Source organism: Chaetodon trifascialis, chromosome 11, assembly GCF_039877785.1.
Source record: "Chaetodon trifascialis isolate fChaTrf1 chromosome 11, fChaTrf1.hap1, whole genome shotgun sequence".
NCBI lineage: Eukaryota > Metazoa > Chordata > Actinopteri > Chaetodontiformes > Chaetodontidae > Chaetodon > Chaetodon trifascialis.
In genome coordinates this window covers 18,786,206-18,808,521 of record NC_092066.1, presented here as the reverse complement: position 1 = coordinate 18,808,521, position 22,316 = coordinate 18,786,206, and the positions used below count along the sequence as shown (strand labels likewise).

General features: G+C 42.8%; 2 protein-coding genes across 3 annotated transcripts; both read right to left on the bottom strand.

Annotated features, from left to right (window-relative positions):
* Positions 1-662: 662 nt before the first annotated feature.
* LOC139339295 (phospholipid phosphatase 3-like) lies at positions 663-13,463 on the bottom strand. Of its 2 annotated transcripts, none has more exons than XM_070974843.1 (6): positions 13,140-13,463; positions 7,740-7,894; positions 2,563-2,843; positions 2,359-2,416; positions 2,081-2,257; positions 663-1,988 (listed from the first exon to the last, which is right to left on the bottom strand). In XM_070974843.1, the coding sequence occupies exons 1-6, from the start codon at positions 13,276-13,278 to the stop codon at positions 1,860-1,862; spliced, it is 939 nt and encodes a 312-aa protein (XP_070830944.1). In that variant the 5' UTR covers positions 13,279-13,463; the 3' UTR covers positions 663-1,859. The 2 variants fall into 2 exon arrangements, with proteins under 2 accessions (XP_070830944.1, XP_070830943.1); XM_070974842.1 differs by lacking the exon at positions 7,740-7,894 and adding an exon at positions 6,896-7,053.
* A 947-nt stretch (positions 13,464-14,410) lies between these two features.
* Positions 14,411-21,765, bottom strand: LOC139338831 (FYN-binding protein 1). The gene is made up of 19 exons (XM_070974107.1): positions 21,757-21,765; positions 20,131-21,061; positions 19,855-20,046; positions 19,103-19,625; positions 18,894-19,009; positions 18,770-18,795; positions 18,573-18,613; positions 18,407-18,457; positions 18,086-18,218; positions 17,642-17,801; positions 17,408-17,531; positions 17,253-17,284; positions 16,781-16,844; positions 16,554-16,591; positions 16,237-16,300; positions 15,088-15,186; positions 14,927-14,940; positions 14,626-14,659; positions 14,411-14,480 (listed from the first exon to the last, which is right to left on the bottom strand). Exons 1-19 carry the CDS (start codon positions 21,763-21,765, stop codon positions 14,411-14,413), a joined length of 2,721 nt encoding a protein of 906 aa, XP_070830208.1.
* Positions 21,766-22,316: the final 551 nt, after the last annotated feature.

The following is a 22,316-nucleotide window of genomic DNA, read 5'->3' as shown; positions in this document are numbered from 1 at the left end:
CGTCTTACAGTTTCATTGTACAAAATTTCACAAGACATTACAAAAATATCCAAAGGCATTTTATCTTTTAATAAAAACGTACTGAAGCTGTCCGTCTCGAGAGCTTTGTTTTTCATAAAACTTCATATTCACAAGTTGTCAGCTTTACTGGGTGACACCTGCCAAGCTTTGCCTCTTTAAAGCAGCATCTTTTACATTTACACAGGTCTCAACACAAAGTCATAGTGGGCGTTTCTTCAGAAGACATACTGTATATGCACACATGATACAGTATTATACAATTTATGGTAGCATGTAGAACTTTCTGATGCTGAATACGGCAGATTTTCAAGACATGTATGTAGAAAAACAAAGAGAAAGTTTACCTGCAAGCGTCAGGTCAAAATTTGTCTCAGTATCTTTAAACTAAGCTAGGGTGATGCTTCCAGTCAGTGGTTTTAAGTATTATTATTATTAATTCTTATTCAAAAAACTGATTACATTAATGTCATGCAAACATATTAACATCATTATTACTTTTAAACTGTATACCAATGTATTGATTTTCGTCTATAATAATGCAGAACCTCAATGCCAGGCCTATTTTATTACTTTGTAAGACTTCATGACATAATGAGCAGTTACAATGTGCCAGAACAATAAATTGTTTATGTTTATGTTTTGCTAAAATGTGCTTTGGTGAAAAGCTACTGTAAGTTCTAGGGTGTCCCTGCCTTTGTTTTAAGAAGACATACTGTGTATACTGTACATGCCTGTGTAGCATACAGTATATCAGAGCATTTCTCAGTGACGTGAAGCATCACTATGATCAGTAACAGTAAAGCACATGAACTGTATCTGATGCTTTTTTTCCACAGTGGTCCCGTCTCCACTTACATGTGTCTGTAGGAGCAGGTGTCTGTTCTCTGGCTGAAGAGAGGCACACTTGTAGGCTATAAACACTGAAATATATAGACATGACATTAATACACACTGGCACGCTCACAGAAAGACCTCACCCAAACACACACACGCAAGAGACACATACACACACTGACCTAACACTTGTGAGCGCCCGTCTGGTACATATAACAGACAGTCATTTCATTAAATGGCTCAGTGGGGGCTCGTCCTACCCAGCAGAAAGAGGCCCACATCCAACACATACGCTCTCACTGTACTTTCCACCCACTCTAACTTATGTGCACCTTCTAAGAAACACTACATTATGGACGTAATAAAAGCTTACAAAGTCTTACAAAGCTTTCCAAAAGCTTCACTTCAGGTCATTCAAGTGGTGACGAACAGTACTGAGTTTAGCTAAAGTAGTGCTATAAATCACACATAAAATGCTTATGTTTGTAATAAAACAAAAACAACATCCCTCACGAAATGAAGGCATTTGTTTTTTTTGTCATGATGTATTAGTATTAGTCTCACCGAGTGAGTGGCAGGAATATTATTATAGCTCCCATTGCCGGATGCAGCCGAGGGGAGGAAGGCACGAAGGCCACACACAGCTTTGTTTGCAGCTGCCGTTTCTCGGTTTTGTTTGATCTCAGACACAGAAAGGCCCTGACAGAGGAGAATCTCCGATAATCTTCAGAACAGAGGAGTGACAAATATCCCTGGTTCTCTCTCTTTTCCACATTAAAATGTCTGGTGAGCCTGAGGGAAAACAGGAAAATTTCCACCGAGAAAGCAAAACTTGCTCGACTGTTTTCCATTGCCTCTTCTCATCCTCTGAGATGTTCACGATTCCATAATTGTCTGTAGTATCCAGATCGCTGGAGTTTATTTCATCCAGTATTGGCCAGTGGCTGTAGTAGTGATTTAAATGGCACAGGTCAGGGTTGTGTACAGTCAGTTTGCAGTCTTCTCTATGCCATGATGAGATGGTTGCTCCGCTCTCTGATGTCTGCTGGAGGAACGAGATCTTTCTTCACTGGGGTTGGTGACAAGGTCGAACGTCTACCTTTGGCCTTGAATAAATCAGACACAAAGAATACCTGTGGAGGAAACAGACAGATCGTGCTTAATGATTCCTGATCTAATCTAATATAGAAGATTACAATATTAGAATATAATAAAGTCCACTCACTATGCAGTAGGCCACCAGGGCTCCCTGTACAAAACCTGCCAGGACATCAGTGGGGTGGTGCTTGTGATCGGAGACACGGGACAGGCCGGTGTAGAAAGACATCATGATGAGGGTGAACTGGGTCAGGGGGCGCAGCAGGCGAGCCCCGTGCCAGGTGAAACGAGACTGCAGGTAAAACTGTCAGAGAGACAGAATTGTGAGTCCATACAGACAGACACTCTATTACCCAGGAAGGTCAATTTAAACATTAGAATATTAAAAGCAACTGAGTAACTCACCACCAGGTAAAGCATGGTGTACATGGAGAATGATGCATGTCCAGAGAAGAAAGACTTCCTGTGAGAAAAGAGGACACTCAGCATTGTACCACAACTTAGTGTAAAAGCTGTCACTTGTCCACATGAGTCCAGATACATACTGTAGGTAAACTAAATAAAAAATAGTATTTGAAATGTTGAAATGCTTCTGTATTTAGCAGTTACCTGGCTTCCTGAACTTTGCTCTCTGGGCCCTGACACTGGTAGTCAGTGATATAGCCCAGGGAGCAGTTGATAGTGGAAAAGTCAGGTTTGCACACATCCAGGAAGTGAGGGCGCATACGGCCCACCGACACTTTGGCGATGTCAGTGAAGGACTGGCTGATGGCGCAGCCGAAGATGAACACGCCCACCTGCTTGTACAGAGCAGAGATGTAGGGGTTCCCTACAAAGGACTTGGAGCCCTCGTTCAGAAAGTAGATCCTGTAGCTCTCCCCGATGATGATCTGAAGGGACAGAAGAGGTGGTAACGTCAGCAAATATCACCATTTTGATGTAATCCAAGTGTCCACCCTAATTCCTGAGTACTTCATTCACATCGTCATCCTGAGCGCTCAGTGAGAATGTGTGAGTGCAGGAGAGCCAAAACATTTTATGAGGATTTCAGCACTTTGAAATCATGTTACTTGGACAGAAGTGTTTGCTTGGCCAGGAAAGTGTCTCACTCAGATTTCACATGTTATTTAATGTGAGTGTCTAAGTGTTTGTTTTTCTAATTATTTAAATACAACAATAAACTATTAACTTGTTCCTGTAAGGTCTTTTTTCAGTAATCTAGATATTGTCTGTCATCAGCTTTTTTAACATTTAGCATTTTTGGAGTCTGAAGCACTGCAGAAATATAGAAAGTGTGCGTAAAAGACCTGGAAATGGTTATGAGCCATCCATTGAGCTCTTGCCAAATGTCACAGAAGGACAGTTCTTGTGGACTTGGAAATGTATGTGAGGGTGGATATTTGGGACCGGGAACTCTGATGGTCAGAGTGGGGAATTTAAGTTATGTGTGTGACTAAAATAGCCTTTTTTTTCCAGATCAAGATGTAATTATGAACAGCTAAAATAAGATTCACTTATGCCTCCTGAAGTGGTTTAAAAAAAGGCTAATTTATAGCTGAATGTGTTTACCTGAGCCATTCTACTTGTGAGACAGAACAGTGAGGCGACGTGGGAGGCAACTCAAATCATCCGCCATGTATAGTTTTCTGTAAGTGTGTAAATAAACCACAATCTAAAACCGACGATTGACGTGTAACGCGCACTTAGGAGGTGGAGAGCTATAACTCACAACAGCTGTTCAAGCTCAAAAAACGCCTTCCCAACCCCCTCAACCCCCGTTGTCTTCCAGCAGCTCACAAATGAGAGCGTGGAAGAGGAGCCAGGACAACAGAGGAGTTCCAGGGAGAAAGTGGAGGGCAGAGTGACTGGAAGGGAGGATGGAAAGCAAAAAGAGGGAAAAAGAAAGGAGTAACAGGAGAAGAGTGCAAACAAGGAGAGGAGGAGAAAGGAAGGTGAGAGGAGGAATGAGGAGTGGAGCGGGAGGAGGAGCAGGGAGGGAGCGGGGGAGGCACCACTGGTTCTAATCAGCAGAAATGCTGAGCTAGGCGACGTGTCTGATTTTGGTGGCCAGACTCCACCAGGCGCACGTCGGGGGCACGTTTGTTTTTCACCGCTCCGGCTGTCTCTCTGAAACGGCTCCGATTTCACAAGGGATGTCGGGCTGTTTTCATGTTAGTATCTCAGTTTCATCAGACATTCTTTGGAGGGGCGCAGAAATAAGGCTCAGTCTGGGAAACACTCTCTGCAGAGGGATAGCCTTTACAGAGATTTAACAAGCTGATAGAGTGTGTTGTTTCCACCATCCAGGCCTTTAGAGCCAGCTCGATAAAGCCCAGCTGCTTTCATGGGAACAAGGGAAGGGGGAGGAAACACATCTGGTTCCCCTTGTGTGAAAGATTTAACTATGTGAATGAATAAACGAATTGGCATTGTAGGATTTGTAGCTGTTGCGCTGAAACCTCAGGAGATAATCGTGGGGGCAAGACGTTGATTTGTGGCCTATGTCAAATGTCTTGTATTTCCAAAATGACACAATGGTGTTTTCATTTCTTCTGCAAAAAATCTGCATAAATTTTAAAGATGTGGCCGCTTGTGTTTCTCAGCTCTATGCAGTGGGAAATGAAGCACTAAATGACCTGATGTTGCTGGCCAAAACACTCTCAGGGGGAGATGGATTGTAAAGTCACGTTTTGCAAGGGGAAAATGAGATATCTGGCAAAGTCTTGTTGTTTGGGGCCTTCACCACAATTCCACCCCACCAATTACAGTATTTCACTGAACAACCATTGCATCAACCATAATTACACGGAGCCAGCACTCCTTCTCACCATGAAAACCCCTGTGGCCCCAAGCCCGTAGAGTAGTCTGCTCTCCAGGGGGAGGCCACTGCGGGCAAACAAGGGGAGACAATGGAGACTCCGTGCCATGAGGCAGGACACCTCTCCGCTGATGGCCTGCCAGGTGCCAACTGTACATGCTATGACAGCGAGTAACACCACCAAGCATCTCGAAAGTTCCTGGAGAATTTTCAAGTGTGACTGCTGCTTAGTGCATATCTCAGGGGCCTGTTTTTGCTAACCCATCGCTAACATATTACCATCATCACTTGGCATTTGCAATGTGGTAGCTTACATGTCAGTACCCCTTGAGACATTGCTAAGTGTTGCTAGGTATCTAGCACAAGGTTGCTAAATAGTTGCTAAGGAAATGCATGCAGTAGCTAGTTGGTTGCTAAATAGTCACTAAGCTTTTACAAGTATTTCTCATGTGGTAGCCCGTTGGCTGCTAAATTGGATGTTAGCACTCTCGCATAGCTTGACTAATGTTCACCTTCATTTTAGTGGGTCTCCAGCGCTGGAGAAAGGTCTTGCTGAACCATTATTATTCTGATATAGGGGGAGGAATGCTCTGGCTTTAAACCAATCACAACTGTCTTGAGTGGTACTGAGGCCAGGATGAGGCGATGGTGCACTTCTTATACCCACAGCCTACTTCCTGTGAGTCAGATTTGGGTGTCTGCACTGGTTTCCAGTGTGTTTACTGGTGGGTGCTACGTGGTTGCTATGCTTTTAGGGAGACTTATAGAGTTTTAGTAAATGGTTGCCATGTGGTTGCTGAGTTGTTCAGAGTGGTTGCTAAGGTGTTACAGTCCAAAGGTCAATTCAATTTACAAATTGTATTAAGTCAAGACAGAGAGCAACAAAGAGAGAGACTTTTTAAATGTTCACTTTGCTGCTGCCTCAATCATCCATAATTAAAATAATTTGGAAAATGGTGCTTAACGCCACCGCAGACATGTCAACGGGCCTGTGTGTATGAAGGGAAACGATGAGATGGAGGGAATAAGGGCCCCCTATGGCTGCTAAAGTTAGGTTTGTTCTCTCTGTATTATGTATTAGTTTTTCTTTCTTTATGTGAAGATGTGGATGACGATATAGTGTAGTGTTATGTTTCGCTACACAAATCTAGTGGAAATTCAGAATGGAGTTCTGCAAAGGCTACTGCTATTACACATTGTCTACAGCACCCACAGGAACACACCAGAGGCTTTGTGTCAATGTCTGTTCTGGTTTCTTTAGCCACAGTACTGCTGGGAATTCACAAGTGTTTCGAGAGAACTCAAAGACCAGTACACAATCACATACTTAGATGTGGAAGCAGGAAACAAATTATGGCTGAAAAAAACGCTTTGTCGTGTAGTCAGACGCATTACTCAAAATGAAAACATGTCTGAAAACTGTAGCAGGAAAGCATCCACAGCAGATGGGGTGTTTCAACCTGTGAGCAGTGGCAAATGGAGGAAAATGAAAGTGAATTAGAGGATGTTGGGATGATGGTTTAGTGTGCAGGTGTTGGATACATCCTCACTGTTGTTTCCCAGGAGAATGCAATAAACTACTCGACTCCACTTATTCAAGCGCCTTAATCAACCGAGTCATCTTAAGGCCCCAAAGAGAAAGCCTTGAACAAACGCTGTTGATTGTTTTTTATCTGGAATCTGCTGGAGCCAATCAGACGGACTGATAGCACAGGTGTGAAAAGCTGTTGTTTCAGTAATCATGTAGGATAAGCTGAGCTGATATCCAGAATATGTCAACAGTCAGATAGAGCTCTCTAATGAGGTGTCTTTCTGAACATGAGCACAAAGGGAAAGTGTGTGGTTTGTTAGGAGAAAAACATGTGCTGTAATTGTAATCAATCCAACAGTTTACAATAACTATATCATTACCACAATATTATATATTACTATAAATGTTATTTTCATTATAAACAAATTAAAACCCATACTGGTCTTATTGAGAGATATAAAAATGCTCTGAGGATGAGAAACAATGTGGTCAGCAACTACAATAAGGTGTCAGTGGGTGCCGCTAGTAACGGTGAAGGCTGCTGAAACATAAGAAGTGATGATGACATTAGTGATCACAGTGAGGTGACTTACAGAGAGGATGGTGATAAGAATGCCAGCAGCGCTAAGCACACCGTCGCTAATGGTGTCTCCATTTTTGGCCGGGTACTTGATGGACTCATCGTCGCAGTAAAACCCTCTATGGTAAGGCTGAACAGCACTGGTCTCAATGACCAAGAAAGGTAGGCCGGCTAGTGTGAGGAAGCAGTGAGCGGCACACAGAGAAGGGGGAGGGGGGTGAGGGAGAGAGATGGAGGTGCTGGGTTAATGATACACAAATTACAGAGGTCGCGGGTACAAGCAAGAGGCAACAAGGGAACATCTGGGACTGACTCAATCCATTCTGTGGTTGTTATCTGTGACTAATCAAGAAATAATGACTCCAAATTTGTTCAATATTCAGTATTTGAGTGCAACTTTTTAAAGGACCATAGCTGTGATTCTCCATTCTGTACATTTTAGCCAGTTAACTACAAATCATGTACGTGTTATTGTACTGCTGGCCACTTCCCAAAGCACACAATGTCTCCTGTAAATGGATATCTATCTCTCTAGGCTGCTAATAATGTACAAATAAATACATTTTTTTGCATTAGTGAAACAAATTGAAAGCAATGGCTGCCTTAGCCTTAGGTAGGACATCTGAAAGCTTAAGCTTATGCTAATATACAGTAGCTTTGGAAAAAGTTTGGCAGTAATGCACAGTACATACATGATTTAAAGCTAATGAGATCCAACATGCAAAACCACTGACTGTGAGTCAGAGTCTGTCGAACCAATCGTGCCATCTAAGGTGTCACAAGCCAACCACTGGATGAATTGACAGTGTCCCAGCATATGCTCTCTAGTTCTCTTGCAGTACCACAGCAGGACTTACTGAAACCACAGGCACAGTGACGCCCACAGCTGTGAGCACGGTGTTGGACACTGTGCTGCTCTTATAGGTCAGCTTGATGCTGTTGTCATTGCAGAAGAATCCTCTCTGGTATGGCGGGAAGGGAGATTTGTGCAAAAACACGGCAACGAGCAACACTGTATGGTTGGACACACACGAGCAGAGGTCAGACAGCTCTTTACGCCAACAGTGGGAAGCTGCATCAATAGATCAATATCAACATGAAGACAAACAAAGACAGAAATCTCAGACGGTCATACAAACAGCTTAAAAAGCAGATATGTATTCAAGTTATGTGTCCCATCCCATCTTCAGAACAGACACTGATGCTGTCAGGAGAGAAAGAACCAAAATAAACAAAGCAGAATCTGTTGAATTGAGTGCCAAAATCAAAGCTACATCATTGTTTTAGACTTAAGTGTATCTCTCATGCTTAGAATAACATCAACTGATCTCAAACAGGCCGAGTTAGCGCTAAGACGTTTGGATGTGTCATGTTAAGAAAGACCATTCTGCTAACTGACAAGAAAAAAGAAAAAACCCTCAAACACTATCAGAGTCTTCTTTCCTTTCCTGCCGAGGCTTTCAAGTGCACTTAAAAAGGCCCACTTGAGGACGCCTGGGGGGGTGTCTGTGTCTGATCAATTTAGTGTCTTTCGCCACTAAAAGTGGCAAAAAGATCTTATTTATCTCCTGACAACAAACACAGAGTGGGTGTAACTATGATGCTAGCCAAAAAGGACAGCTTATTTTCCCCATTTACCAAAGGCTTCAATGGAGGGACTTTGAAATTTGAGTGTGGATGTGGTACCCAGGAGAGGCCTCAAATCTCTGACAGAATTTGGAAAACACACTTTCAAATCACTTCAAAGCGGCGTTTAACTGATGGTGGAGCTTTCAAGTCACTCTTTGAATAATTCTGCGATCTGTCGATACAAAGGAAAACAAACATGAGTGCTCCCTCTCCCTCACACGCTCTCTTCCTCTGGCTCTCTGTCTCAAATGCTAAAAAGCGCCGGGGTGCAGAGGTCAGTGTGGAGAGCTGCTGAAGGCTGGACAGTTGTGGGGGCAGCAGCAGGGGGGGGGCTATGATTTCTCAAACCAAATGTCAACACACGCTTCAGTTGCTGAGCCCCTCAACCCCTTACATCCACATACACACACAGCTGACTCTGGCCTTTGAAGGTCCAGCTGGGTTGAGCTCAGGTTACAGACCGAGCGCTGCTGCCTGATGGGAACTCCAGAATGTTGGCCTTCCCTACGTTCGGCAGGATTCACATTATTAACTTTCTTGTTTTCATTCTCTCCCTTCAAACAAATATCTGCACAGAGTTACAATCGGCTCCAAAGCAAGTCTGGTGGTGAGAGAAAAAGCAGGGCGGTGATGTCTAGTCAACTGTAAAAATATACCATATTTTACAATGCCTTAATCCTGACTGTCTGACCCCTTCCAGTTTGCTTAGACTAGCCATGAACAGAACCACACAGGCCTTCCCAAAACAGGGACTTTGGCTGGCCAAACAATAACAGCAACAAAAAAAGCATACACTGCTGAAAGTGCTGGATGTACAACACCCCAGAGTCCTGACCCCTGCGGACGCCTCGAAACACAAGGCCAGAGGCAGAGGGCAGAGTTTGATGGAGAGAGACAGAGAAGTGGCAAATGGATTGATGAAATAAAGTGTCTTTTAAGGGACCTGCATGGGTCAAGTGCTTCAAACAGCTGACTGGAAAGAAGGGAAAAAACGATGAGACACTGTCAGGGCCGGTTTTCCAGACATTCATGGTGTTTTTCTTCTTCTCTCAGTCCTCCGACCCCTTCCGTCCCTCTTAACAGTGCAGCATCAGCAGTGACTCCAGCATGTTAGGATTTTCCCCTCCTACCCTCTTCCTCTTTTCCCGCTTCTAACAGCCGGGGGGAGGAGGAGGAGGGGGTCCTCATCCTGCCAACAACAACACCAGTCAGCAGGCGTGGGTATGTCTATTGCATTAGCTCAACATCAACCCAAAGACAGCAGAAACAAACAAAATGGAAACGGAGCTGGGGGCAGACATTTTCCCCTGAGATTTCAGTTCCTAATGTCAACATCAGGTGTCTTCTACTCAGTCTGGCCCTGAAGCGGTCTGCTTAACAATCAACCTTGATGGAAAATAAGCAAACACTGTAAATGAAGAATGATGACGACTTTTTCATGGAATTGTCTCACATCAAAATATGGGAGAAAACTTATTATTAGGAGGCACGTGTGAGAATGTATTACGATTGCCCCTTTGCCTTTCCCCCAGTTCAGCGCTGGCAGTTTCATGGAGCTGCAGTTTGTGGAAACTAGTCACGCTGAATTTTAAATCCCCACCATATTTTGAAGGCACTGGCCAAAACACCAAGTGTGACTACTAAAATAAACAGACGCACATTTTCCACACGCAGGGATCTCTCACTGTCTGGTGTAGAAATGTATACATGGCTGAGGTAGTTGTGGCGTGTACACAGATGCAGTTGTTTTTACTCCCAGCAGCCCCCACACAACTTGCCCCTTGCCTGCCTTCCTGTCTGCCTGTCTGCCTGTCTGCCTGTCTGTCTGTCTGTCTGTCTGTCTGTCTGTCTGTCTGTCAGTCTGGCCTGCTGCAGAACTTCGCTCATGGTTCCACTGTGGAAGGAAAACCAGGTCTGCCTGCCTGGGTTAAATACAAGCACATTCGCATGGACTTGGTGGTGCCCATGACTGCTGCTTCTCTTCAGTTTTTCTGCTCCATTTCTAAAGAAGAGGAGGTGTTACACATGAAGCGGTCTACAGGTCACATATCTATTCCTTCTCTATTCCCATAGCCCCGAAATACACACACAAACAAACAAAAAGGTAATGTGGACACTTCATTGGCACTAACAATACACATATGCACATATAAACAGAAATACATCATACACAACAACGTCACATATGAAGTACATGCATGTAGTTTGTTTGGATTCATTTCATTGAAAAAATATTGCGGACGTCATTCAGTACTAACTGTGGAAAATGTCCATACTGTACATGTAGTATACTCAATTTACTTCTAATATCAGCACGCCATAACATGTGCCACATATAACAGTCACGCGTTTGTTTTTCTTTTGCTGTTTGATTAGTTGTAAAGTCAGACAAATTAAAATGTCTACACAGCTACATAGGTTTGACCATTCCTTAAACTGGGACTAATGACCCAGTGCCATTTTTAACTGTTTAAACTGGCTGATATCTGCTCACAGCGCTTGTTTCTTTAAGGACTTCAACTAAAACAGACCCATTCAGCTCAATTTACCGCTTCACCTCTTGTTCAAGTTCAAACTTCTTTCAGTCCTTCCATTTTAACTGCCACTGCAAATTGTTTAGTTCACTGTTCATCAACTGACACTTCAATTGCTCTCAGTATTTGTACTATTTCAAATGCTTTAAGTGCAAAATTTCAGCATATGAGCTCAAGCTTTTGTTCAACCAAATTACAAAACATGGAGATGCTTTCATTTTACATTTTATTTGCTGACGTTTTGTGACTATTTAGTGAAGTTGTAGTTAAGTTGTAATTGTAGCAGATTAACCAGCTTTTACCTTCTGCTGAACCAGGGCAAAAGCACATGGACACATTACAGGATGATTAACTGGTAAAAATGAAAGCCACCTGCAACAGCTTTATGTAAATTGAACCTGATCATTTCACCGGGGTTTCAAGGAAAGAAGCGAAAAACCAGCCCTTTGCTTTCCTCTGCTTTATTTGTCAGGATCTAGTTCCAGTCACCGCTGAATCGTGGTGAATACAGACTGATGTTATCTTTACTGACACTGATGGTCTGCTGGGATCGCAGTGACTCAGATACTTCATGTGCATGAGAGAGAGGGAGCGATACTTCCCTGTATACAGCGATACTACAACTGCAATCAGTGTGTGAGATTGGAGGAGTGGTGATTACCAGCACAGACCCACCATTTCCTCCTTGTGGCTGCTCTCTTTACACCACATCTTTAGCCAGAAAAACACTGCTGGTTTGTTGACAAGCTTCTCTGTGGGAAGTTATGTACATAGAGAGCAAATCATGGGGATTTACCTTCCAGGAGACAAAACCTTGACCAAAACTAAATATAACTTGTCAGAAAAAGACTGTTTATACTGTAGCTCTTTCACAGGATTGTTTTAACAATAACTGGACTGGTGCTTTTCCCATGTGGTTGCAACAGTTTTATTTTGCAGCTGAACAGTGCTGTTTGCAATCACTACACTAATGTTGCACATAACACACTGGAGACATGTGGTTATACCAGAGATTACAATGAATTAGTGAATGGTCAAAGGTTTAAGCTCCAAGCACTGGCAAAGCCTTTGCAGGACTTATGGGTACAAACTTCAATGCAAAAGAAAAAAAAAAGTTTCAGTCACAATAACAATCTTAACCCAAAGTCTGCAGCTGTTGAACATCACAGGACCTGCGCTGATGAACATGCGCACGCACTCAGGTCTGACCTTTTCACCACTTCCCTTAATTACTCCAAACACACACACACACACACACACACACACACACACACACACACACACACACACACACACACACACACACACACACGTATTATGCCAGATGTTGAGATCAAGAGGATCCCTGCCGGTGTGGAATGTGAGCCACTCTGGAAAATATAATGACTCAAAGCAGGCAGAGGCACAGTACAGGTGTAGGTGGAGACCAAAGAAATATATCCCTCCAGGAGCAATTTATTAGTTTTCTCTTTGCCAGCACCTTTTTTCAGTCGAGGGCTGAGGAAAACAGACTTCCACTGGCTAAACTAATGTAATTTTAGGGAAAATATGTAGCTTAATCGCTGCTTCAGCGAAGTGTACAGGCTACCTCTGCTGACGGGGCATCACTTGTTGCTAAGGTAACACCGCTCGTGGAGATGGTGTAACGCCAGCTAAAACGTCTAAAGCACGGTGACAAACAAGGGCTAAAATAGGCTAATTAGTTTTAAATACATTTTTTCCCAATATCTTAAGAGCTTCAATTGAATTTCATTAATTTAACTGTCAGTTAGCCAGCTTAACCCATCAGGATATTATCAGCAGAAATGTAATTTTCCACCAAGTACAAGTATTTTAAGGCTATATGTTAATAAAGCAGTGAGCTAAATAGCACAAATGAACTACACGGAATATCGTACTGTAGCTACATGAAGGGAAAAACCATTGGAAGGTATGCGCTGAGGAGTAAAAAAAAAAAATAAAAAAAAATAAAAAGTTAACCTTAAGAAAAAGTTAACTTTAAGAGTAATGTGGGTTAACAAAGTACGATTAAAAAAAAGCCATGAACACCAAAAGTCCGCATGTCACGGCGCTAATGAACAATGGGACTCTTACCTAAGAACAGGCAGAAGAGGTCCACTCCGACCAGTAACTTTCTCCTGCTGTGGTCTTTGCAGTTATTGTTGTTCAGTGAACTCCCGCCGTTCCTCGTCTCGGCTGCCATACTTTTCTCATATATCAAACAGCGTTGCATTTAAAACGTGTTATGTGGTTCAAATAAAAAAGGGTAAAAAGATTTTCCTAGCTCTCGCTGTGCTCCGATACCTTTATCTCCTACTACCCGAGGCTGGCGTTTCTACGTGAATCCTAAGAAGGACTAGTCATGCAAGTCTCACGTAAACTCGCTCTCAAAGTGTACCCTCTGGTTGCTGTCCCTCTTCTAACTTCTACCCATCCTTGACTTGAGACTTCTGTGACAGCCCTCCGGGAAGCCACTCCTCCAGCCCCCTCCCCTTTCAATTAATGCCATATGCCAGCTCTTTCTCAGGCCCATTCCCACACTCACCTCTGGGCAGCTCTCACCGCAGCACAGCAGTAACAAGGGGGATTTCACAAGGCAAAGTCAGCCAGATGACAATGAAAAAGATCCAGGGATGGGAGTACAAGAGGTCGGTTTTCCACCACTGCTGTTGTTGTTCCTCTTTAGAGAAGTTATAAATCAGTGAACCATCCATGGTCTGTGGAAAACCAACTAAAAATGCCAAGATGTGATACAGAACCTCCATCTGACATTCTGTACACAATGCCAAATAAAAAACCCTGAAAAAAACAACAAAATGTAGGTGGTGCAAGGCATATATAAACACCACCCTGTATCAGTTATCTCAGGAGTGGATTACTAAATGTGATGCAAGTCTGTGGCAGCTCCACTGTAAACACTGACTGTTCCAGCAGTCTGTTTCAAACAATGAGAAAGCCATAAGAATGTAATCAAAAGTATATATCAATGACAAACATTTATTAGATGTAACACAGAAACAAAAGAAAATCCAGAGAACATTTTCAGAAACAAATCCTTAAATGTAAGCTCCAAGTGAACAGCTGGCTACTCAACGTCACTGTCATTTCATCTGCATAAGGTACAATGATTCAATTTTGTGCTCCGTGAACATTAACATCAAGAAAATAAGTGCAGAATACAATGTGAAAATCTACCAACGTGCATACCAAACTAAACAAAAGGGGTGAAATCAGAATTCTGGTACACATCAGCAGCTCCATTCATTCACAGCGGTTTCTCTTCTCCACTGTGGAGGGTATCAAATCCCAAAAGTGAACTGTACAGTCTTTCATACTGACAATCCCTGTTTTACCCGATGTCCTGATTAGAAGGTGTCAGCATACAGTGGTGGGGGAGGAAGGAGCTCCAGCTCTGTGAAGTCAACCTCCTGTTCACTGTCATACAAAACACAGTGGGACATCACAGTTCATGAGCAGACTGCCAAAGAACCTCAAGTACTTGTGAGTACTCTGGATATAAAAAAAGATCAAACGGAGCCAAGCTCCTCTTGGTGATTAGAAGGAAACTGCCAACACTTACAGGTATGGAGGCTCCTCAACAGCACACAAGAAGTCTGGATAAAGACAAGCAGATACAAATGTCACATTAACTTTGAACTGTCTCTGCAATCCACCCTGCGCCATGTCTCCAGGTTAGAGGAGTCAGATAAATGTACCCACTCAAGTTATTTTCCATTAGCGGCAAGACACCAGTGTTGAGACTGTTACATCTTTAAAGAGATTTGTATGTTCCCTTCGCTTAGCTTCCCCATTATCAGTGAGAGTGACAGAGGCGGTGACAACGATGCAGTCATGGAGAAAAATGAACTCTGGAAACTTACTTGGTGGCTCCGCGCTTTTCATAGGATAGAATGGAAAAACAAAAAAGTTTTTAATTTGTGAGAACATTTTATATCATTAACAAAGTTTGAATGACAGTGGACTTAATAAGAAAACTTTCAACACAGTAGAGGTTGAGGTGATGGATAAGAGAGTACTGTACTTTGTAGGGGTTGCTCCTCCATTTTCAGTGATGTCACCAAATTCTTCTTTGCTGTGTTGAAAGAAGATGGCTAGTTTCTGCAGGGCCTCAAGTCTGGTTCTAAAGGATGAAGACAGGAACACTGTTAAGATTCAATTTTAGTCCTATAACTATTACTTTTTATACTTATCAATGGCCGACAGGGTGAGGAGCACCTATACAATGTAGTACAATCAAATACAGTCACCCTGAAATACAACCCAGACTCCAAAAAAGTTATGACGCTGTGTAAAATGTAAATAAAAACAAACTGTGTTTACAGATAATGGTTTTACGACATGTTCCTGAGTCCATGTAGTAATCTCCTTTATACAATCATGTGTTCACAAAGTGGTGAACCTCTCTCCATCCTTGCTTGCGAACGACTGAGTCTTTCCAGGATGCCCCTTTCATACCCGATCATGATACTCTCACTACTCAGCAAATCTTTTGTCTGTTTGGTGTAATGCTGAAATTATTACTTAATTAACCAATTAGACTTTCAACAGAAAGTTAAATGGCTGCTATTTTAGTAGTCGATGAATGGTTTGCAATTTAAAAAAAAAATATTTGCATGTCTCAGCTTCTCGAATGTGTTGCAAACTGCTGCTTGTCTTTGTTATATACACGCCCATAAACTGAATACCTTTGGGACAGACAAAAATATCTAAATACCTCACCTTCAGCTCTGGGAAATTATAATGGGTGTTTGTCACAGTTTTTTTTAACATTTTATGGAAGAAAGGATTAATAGATTAATCAAGAAAATAATCAGCAGATTTATTGAACATGAAAACAATTGTTAATTGAGTTTGGTTCATATAATACGACAATCATAGAGTGGAGGACTCAAGGAGCATTTTACAGTCCAACTAATCAGCTTTACTCCCCTCCAGGACCAATGTATAATGTTTCCCATCATGAATCCATTTAGCTCTCCACATTATTTTTCTTCTTTCCCATGTTTAATATTTAGTTACTCTTCAAGGAATATATGTGTATGCACATACATCATATGTATACACTCACCTTCTTGAGAAGAGGTGGCTGTAGAAAGACATATGTGAATATGAGTGAGCAAGAGAACAGGGCCAAGGTATCTGCTTTGACACCTGTGTGTTTGAGACTTACTGTGTTTGTAGGTCCTCCAGGTTGGCATCATTGAGACTGTGCTGGGTGCTGACATGTCCACCCGCTATCAAAGCCAACATGTAAAGGGCAGAGGTGGGTGAAGGAAGGATGACGGCGAGTTATGTAAGTACAGTAAGACAGAGGAGGGAGGGAGTCAGGAAATGGCACGGTAAAAGTGCACATCAAAGGCATGTTACAGTCTGCCATATGTCAGCGCATAACATAAAACAACCTCTAAACCAGAAGGCTGAGGGGGGGAAAGAAACATCTTCTGTTCATGTTTTCACTTCAAAAGGCTGGATACAAAATGTACTCACACATCTCAGGCATTGCAGCAGTCTGCCGAGGGAAGCTACTGCACAGAATGAAGAGAAAGAAAATACAGTACAGACGCTGTTTGCCACATAAATTCAATCACAGCTTTGAGACGGAATGACTTACATTTACATTTAATGTACCCTTATGTGGTAAATGGTTTCTGTCATTCTTCTTTGGAATAACACTGATTTGAAAGTTTAAGACACAGTAAACTTGTCAGTCTTACTGGGTTTCACTGGAGGGTGAGAGGGTCTCATCTTCGCAGGCCCACTCCTCACTGTCATCTGTGACTGTGGAAAAACAAATTAGTGTGATTGAACACAAGGAGCATGCTGATGATAGATGTTTGGCAGGAAAGAAACAAAAAAAGCCTCAGGTTACGTGGAATTCCTTCGCAATCATAAAATAACACATGGCTGTCAAGCACATGACAACCAGTTCAGTTATTCAGACCAGGCTTTGCGCCGCGTGAGTCTGTGGGCTGGTTGCCAAACTCTGTGCAACTGTTTTGTGTCAGTCCACAAGTCCATACATTATATCAACCAGTTAACTTCATATGTTCTGTCTTTATTAGTGTAGTGCTTTTTGAGATGAAGTAGCTAATATAAAGTTAGGGTTAAAGGACACTGTACAACCTGTTGAACAAAAGTAAGTTAAGTCCAGAGCTTAATGCCTTTGCAGAGGCTAATGATACCTACAGCTGCTTGTTAGCACAGGGTGGCTAGAGGATCTGCAAAAGAAAGAGTTAAGAATCATTAATCATGACAGACTGATGGACTCGCAAACAAAAGCTGGGTACACGTCGTTTCTGAATTGAGGAAGCAAAGAATTTTATCAACGAGCTACCCAGTACCTGCTCCCAATACTGATGGTATCTCCCTCCAGGTTGCCTCCTCGTCCAGCTGCCTGGGCCTTCTTGCCGAGTTCCAGCATCTCCTTGATATTTAGCTCCACATTCATGACTGAAATATAACCGTCTGCAATACCCAGGACGGAGCAGTTACTGAAAACACTGAGGGTGTGAATGTGAAAAGGACAATGCTGGGTTCCTAATCACATGAAAACAAAGCAAAGCCTCCAAACTCACACTTGTGGTCGGCGTCTCGAGCAAGCCATTTGCCTTTGGGGCAGCTGGTGGTGCGAATGATGCTGACGGTGTCCCCGCTCTTCACCGGCAGGTCATTCTTGCGAACCTTGCTAGCCACCATCACCCTGGCGTGGTACATGGGCTCCTCTTCGCCGGTTACCTAGAGTCAAATCTCAGCCATGAGAGTGCTGTCATGCGGGATGCCATGCTGAGAAATTACAGTAAATTATAACTTTGAACAATTTTGAACCATTGCTGTGATACCATTATATTTACTGAAATGTAACACCTTACAAAACACTCTAGAATCTAGAATTTCAAACGAAGCGGCTAAAATGTTGAATAAAACTAAGCATTACAGGCCTTGTAAAAGCAGACAGAAAAAGCAGCTCTGCTAAGGGGAAGAAATGATCAGTCTTTCAGTTATTTGACTGCCTAACTTACTTTGAACTTCTTTTTCATTTCATTTTCCTTCTTCTCCCTTTCTTTTTGCTCCTTTTTCTCCTTCTCCAGTCGTTGCTTCTCCCTCTTCTTCTGCTCTTTATGATCTGCAGTGTTGGGGCTTTGGCGCTCTTTACTGAAAACAAATCAGACTGTTCAGCGGCAAAAATGATCTTCCACAAAGATTACAGGCACCACCTGAAATAAGAAATCGGACCATATGCTCATAAAAAATATCTGAACAAGAAACAACAAAAGCATTTTTAAAAAGAAAAACAAATGGAAAAGGGAACACCAGTGAGAGAGGCGAGGTGTGTCACATACCTGAGGACATGATTATGGGCGGAATGAGCGTGCTCTCCTGATACACTGCCCCTGCAGTTTGTTTACCAAAGTAAGAGAAAAAAAAAATCAATGTTCCATCTGCCATAAAACAATGTCAATGATAGAACAGAGGGCTTGTATGTTTGAGAAAAACAACAACACATACCAGGGATTCCGAGGCCATATGTTAAGACAAGCCTCCTCCTTCTTGAAACAAACACAGAAGATTTTTGATTTACCACAGATGATTGTCAGACAGAGAGAAGCTTGTTCTTTCTTCATTTCTTCAGTGAAGAAATGTAACTGTTCTCTTAGTACTTACTAAGACGATTACATACTCAATTAGATTAAAGGAGTAGTTACCGTAGGGTGGTTGTCAGCATATGGGTCTGAAAAAATGGTGAACAATAAAGTTAAACGGGTAAAATAAATATCTGCTAAAGGTCTTATACTGAAAAGAGACACTGTGTTAAGCCAAAATTCTTACTCTTCAGGCCGCCTTTTCGCTTACGCGAGTTCTGGCCCAAGATGAATTTGTTTATGTTCTCGACATCCTCGTACACATTGTTGTACGCCTCATAGTAGCTGTCCTGTTGATTGGCACTGGAGGCGAGAAAAACAAATTGCACAAACAGGAAATGTCACAGCACACAAAAAAAAGGATCAAAGCGGAATCACAGGTATGACAAAACTCACCTCGAGTCATCATTGAATGCTGTGTGGTTACTGTTGTCCATTTCCTGTGCAGTAGAGTGAGACTCAGCAGCTCCTGGATCAGTCTCATCAACTTGAGAGTTCGACAGAGGATCTATGATCACCTCCTCACTCTGAGACCACTGCTCTGGCACAGCAGGCTGTGGGAACTCTGAAAGGTTTATTGGTTCGGGGAAGCTGGCTGGATCCAGGGGTATTATGCTTTGACCGCCAAGGTTCAGATCTTGGACAGCCGTTCTCATGAGGGGCTCTACAGGATCACACACTGACAAGTCGGGTAGCGGATCCTCAAAGTCGCTGACCCCACAGTCCTCTGGTATGGGAGAGTTGGTGCTCACTAAGTCTAAGGCCTCCAGATCGAGTGCACCAATGTCAACAGCTTCACCCTCTGCTGTTTCCATCTCTGAATTCTCAAAGTCTGGAAACTCTGGAACAACGAATACAGATGATGGGTGCTCAAGCTCTGGCTCTTCACTTGGAGCTTGGCTAAGACCTGGTGACACCTCTATAATAAGAAACCAAAATCAGCACTTGAACAGATGGTCAAGCTTACCACAATTAAGTATAATGTTAACTGCAGTATGGATAACACACAGCGAGTGAGGTCCAAGTAAAATACAACTTTGTGCTGTCATATTCTTCACTCTGTAGCCACAAAAAAGGGGGAAGTAAAAGTCAAATAAAGCGAGGCCACACAAATGGAAAACAAAAAGAATCTAAATATCAAAGCATACCGTTAGCTGTCAGCAGGTGGTAACAGCTGAGATCTACTGATGGAGGTCTGGGGGGCTTTGGTGGCAACGGCCGCAGTGATCTCAAGTCAGGTAGAGGCTTCTTTGGAGGGGCAGAGGGTGGGTGCGGTTCACTAGTCCTGACAGAGGGAAGCTTAGCTGGATTCCTGCCAAACTGCTGATCCAACGCAGGCTCTAGTCATTAGCAAATACAATATTGCAAAAGATTTAGAAAGATGTCAATATGGACAAAAATGTTAATCACTGAATGTAACTTACTGCATGAAGAGGTTTTGGCTCTGAAGAAAGGCCGGGCTGCAATACAAGCCAGGTGGGGAAGACACACTGGTGGGGGTACGGGTAGCTCAGGTTCTGCACTTTCACTGCTCTTTGGAGGTGAAAGGAACGCTTTATCTCTTGAGATGTAGTCAGGGGAAGGCAAGCTCTTTGGTTTGGCAGAGATCAACATCTGTGTGCGGGAAAATTTCTTTTTGGCCCTCTCCAAGGTGCTAATAATTTTGTTATCGGAGTCAACGCTTGTCTCCGCTGAAGAAGGGGTGATTGGGATATCTGGGCTGGAGAGGTGGAGCTCAGTGGCTGATTGGTCACTTTGAAGAGAAACTCCATCGTCTGTGATTTGTTTTTCCAGAGAGGGCAACTCGCCCGGAGCACTGGAGGGTCTGGTGGTCAAATCGGCATATGTAGGCTCCTCCCCATTTTCTGCACTGACTTTTGATGCTTTGGCTGATTTGAAAGGAAGCAGCAAACCTTTCTTTTTGATTTTAGTTTGTGGCAGGGCATCTTTTCCTGGCTCTCTGTGCTCCTTTTTGGCTGGCAGTTCTGTCTTTTGCTCTTTTACAGGCAGGGCAGGAAGCACCAGCGGCATGTGTCGGTCTTTGAGGGACTGCCTTGTTGTGCCGTCTCCATTAGCAAACTGGGATGAGGGGGAGGTCTGCCGAGGCTGCGGTGGAAAGGAAATTGGTCGCTTGCCTCCAGATGCCCGCAGGCCATCTCTGAAGATGACCCGGGGAACCATTGCTGCATTGCTTTCTACAGCCATATTAATACTGCTAACCACGGAGCTGCAGTGACCTCCAGGAGGAGGAAGGTGTTTAGGCTTGTCTGCCACAGCTGGCCGACTAGTTTTGGATTGAGCCAGGAGGGCCTCTTCCTGGAACTTGGCCCTCAGAGCTTTGAAGTTGATTTGGCCCTCCAGGAGAAAATAAACAAAAAAACAAAAACAACATCACATCATTAATCACTAGATTAACTGAAATGTCTATTACTTTCACAGACAATTTACATAAAATGGTTAATTTAGTGAGCCAAAACTGAACACTTGTAGAAGGTTGGTTTACCAAAATTACAAACAACATTTTCTCACTTTCTCTCAGTGTCTGTTGATGCAGGTAGTTTTTGTTTTATGTAGAGGTTTCTCATTTCTGTCTTCATTCATGGAGGTGACTTTGGAGTTTGTCTTAGAGCAGAGTAGAGCTTCAATGATTGGCTGTTTAATTGTTTACATTTTAGATATCAACTCATTGTTTTTGTTTTGTTTCTGATTTCCTTACAGGTCATAATGTCAAACTGAAAATGTTCGGTGTTTGGACTGAATACAAGACATTTGGACGTCAACTTAGGCTTTTTTTTTTCTTCTGCTTTTACAGTTTTCTGACATTTTATAAACCAAACAATGAAATGATTCACCAAGAAGAGTTGTCAGAATTGAGGCAAAACCATAAACGTCTACGGTATAAGCTAAACTAACTAAACTGTGTTAAAAACAGTGCATTAAACACAGGATAACAGCTAAGCTAGCACGGGGCTTTGGATGAAGGCTACATACATTTAGTCTCCTCTAACCACGAAGCTAAAATGACTCATAAAATAGTCTAAAAAAGTTACCTCCTCCATTGTAGCTCAGTTTGTTCATCACTGTTCAGGTTTGAACATTAGGAGAACAGTCTAAAGTGACGTGACGTGGACGCAGCGCGATGAGTCCGACACACTGTTTATGCTAAAACAAACAATTTGAAAGCGCCGCCTGGAGACGTGACCGCACCTGCGTGCTGCGCGTCACCTGACGACGTGCGCGTTCATGCTGTTACATTGACGATTGAAGGGTCGGAGGTCACTTCGTATGTGGATCTGTATAACTTTGGTAATAACGCTAATAATATAATCATCATCATCATCATCATCATGTGAGAAGACACATGTCTGGGGTGTTTGCTGTTCTCTTGCTGTGGAAATGTTTGTGTGACAACATGTTCTGGCTGTGTTTGCACGGTTGAAGATGAGAAATGGGGGTTATTGATCATTAAAAAAGAAAAAAAAAAACTTTCCTGACTGTTGTAAGAGCATGTGTTTACTCTTGATCAATCATTCACCGTGGTTGGCCAAGACTGCAGTGGTAGAACTCCCCACAGGATCACAACAGCTGCTTTGTGATGTTGCATTTTAAT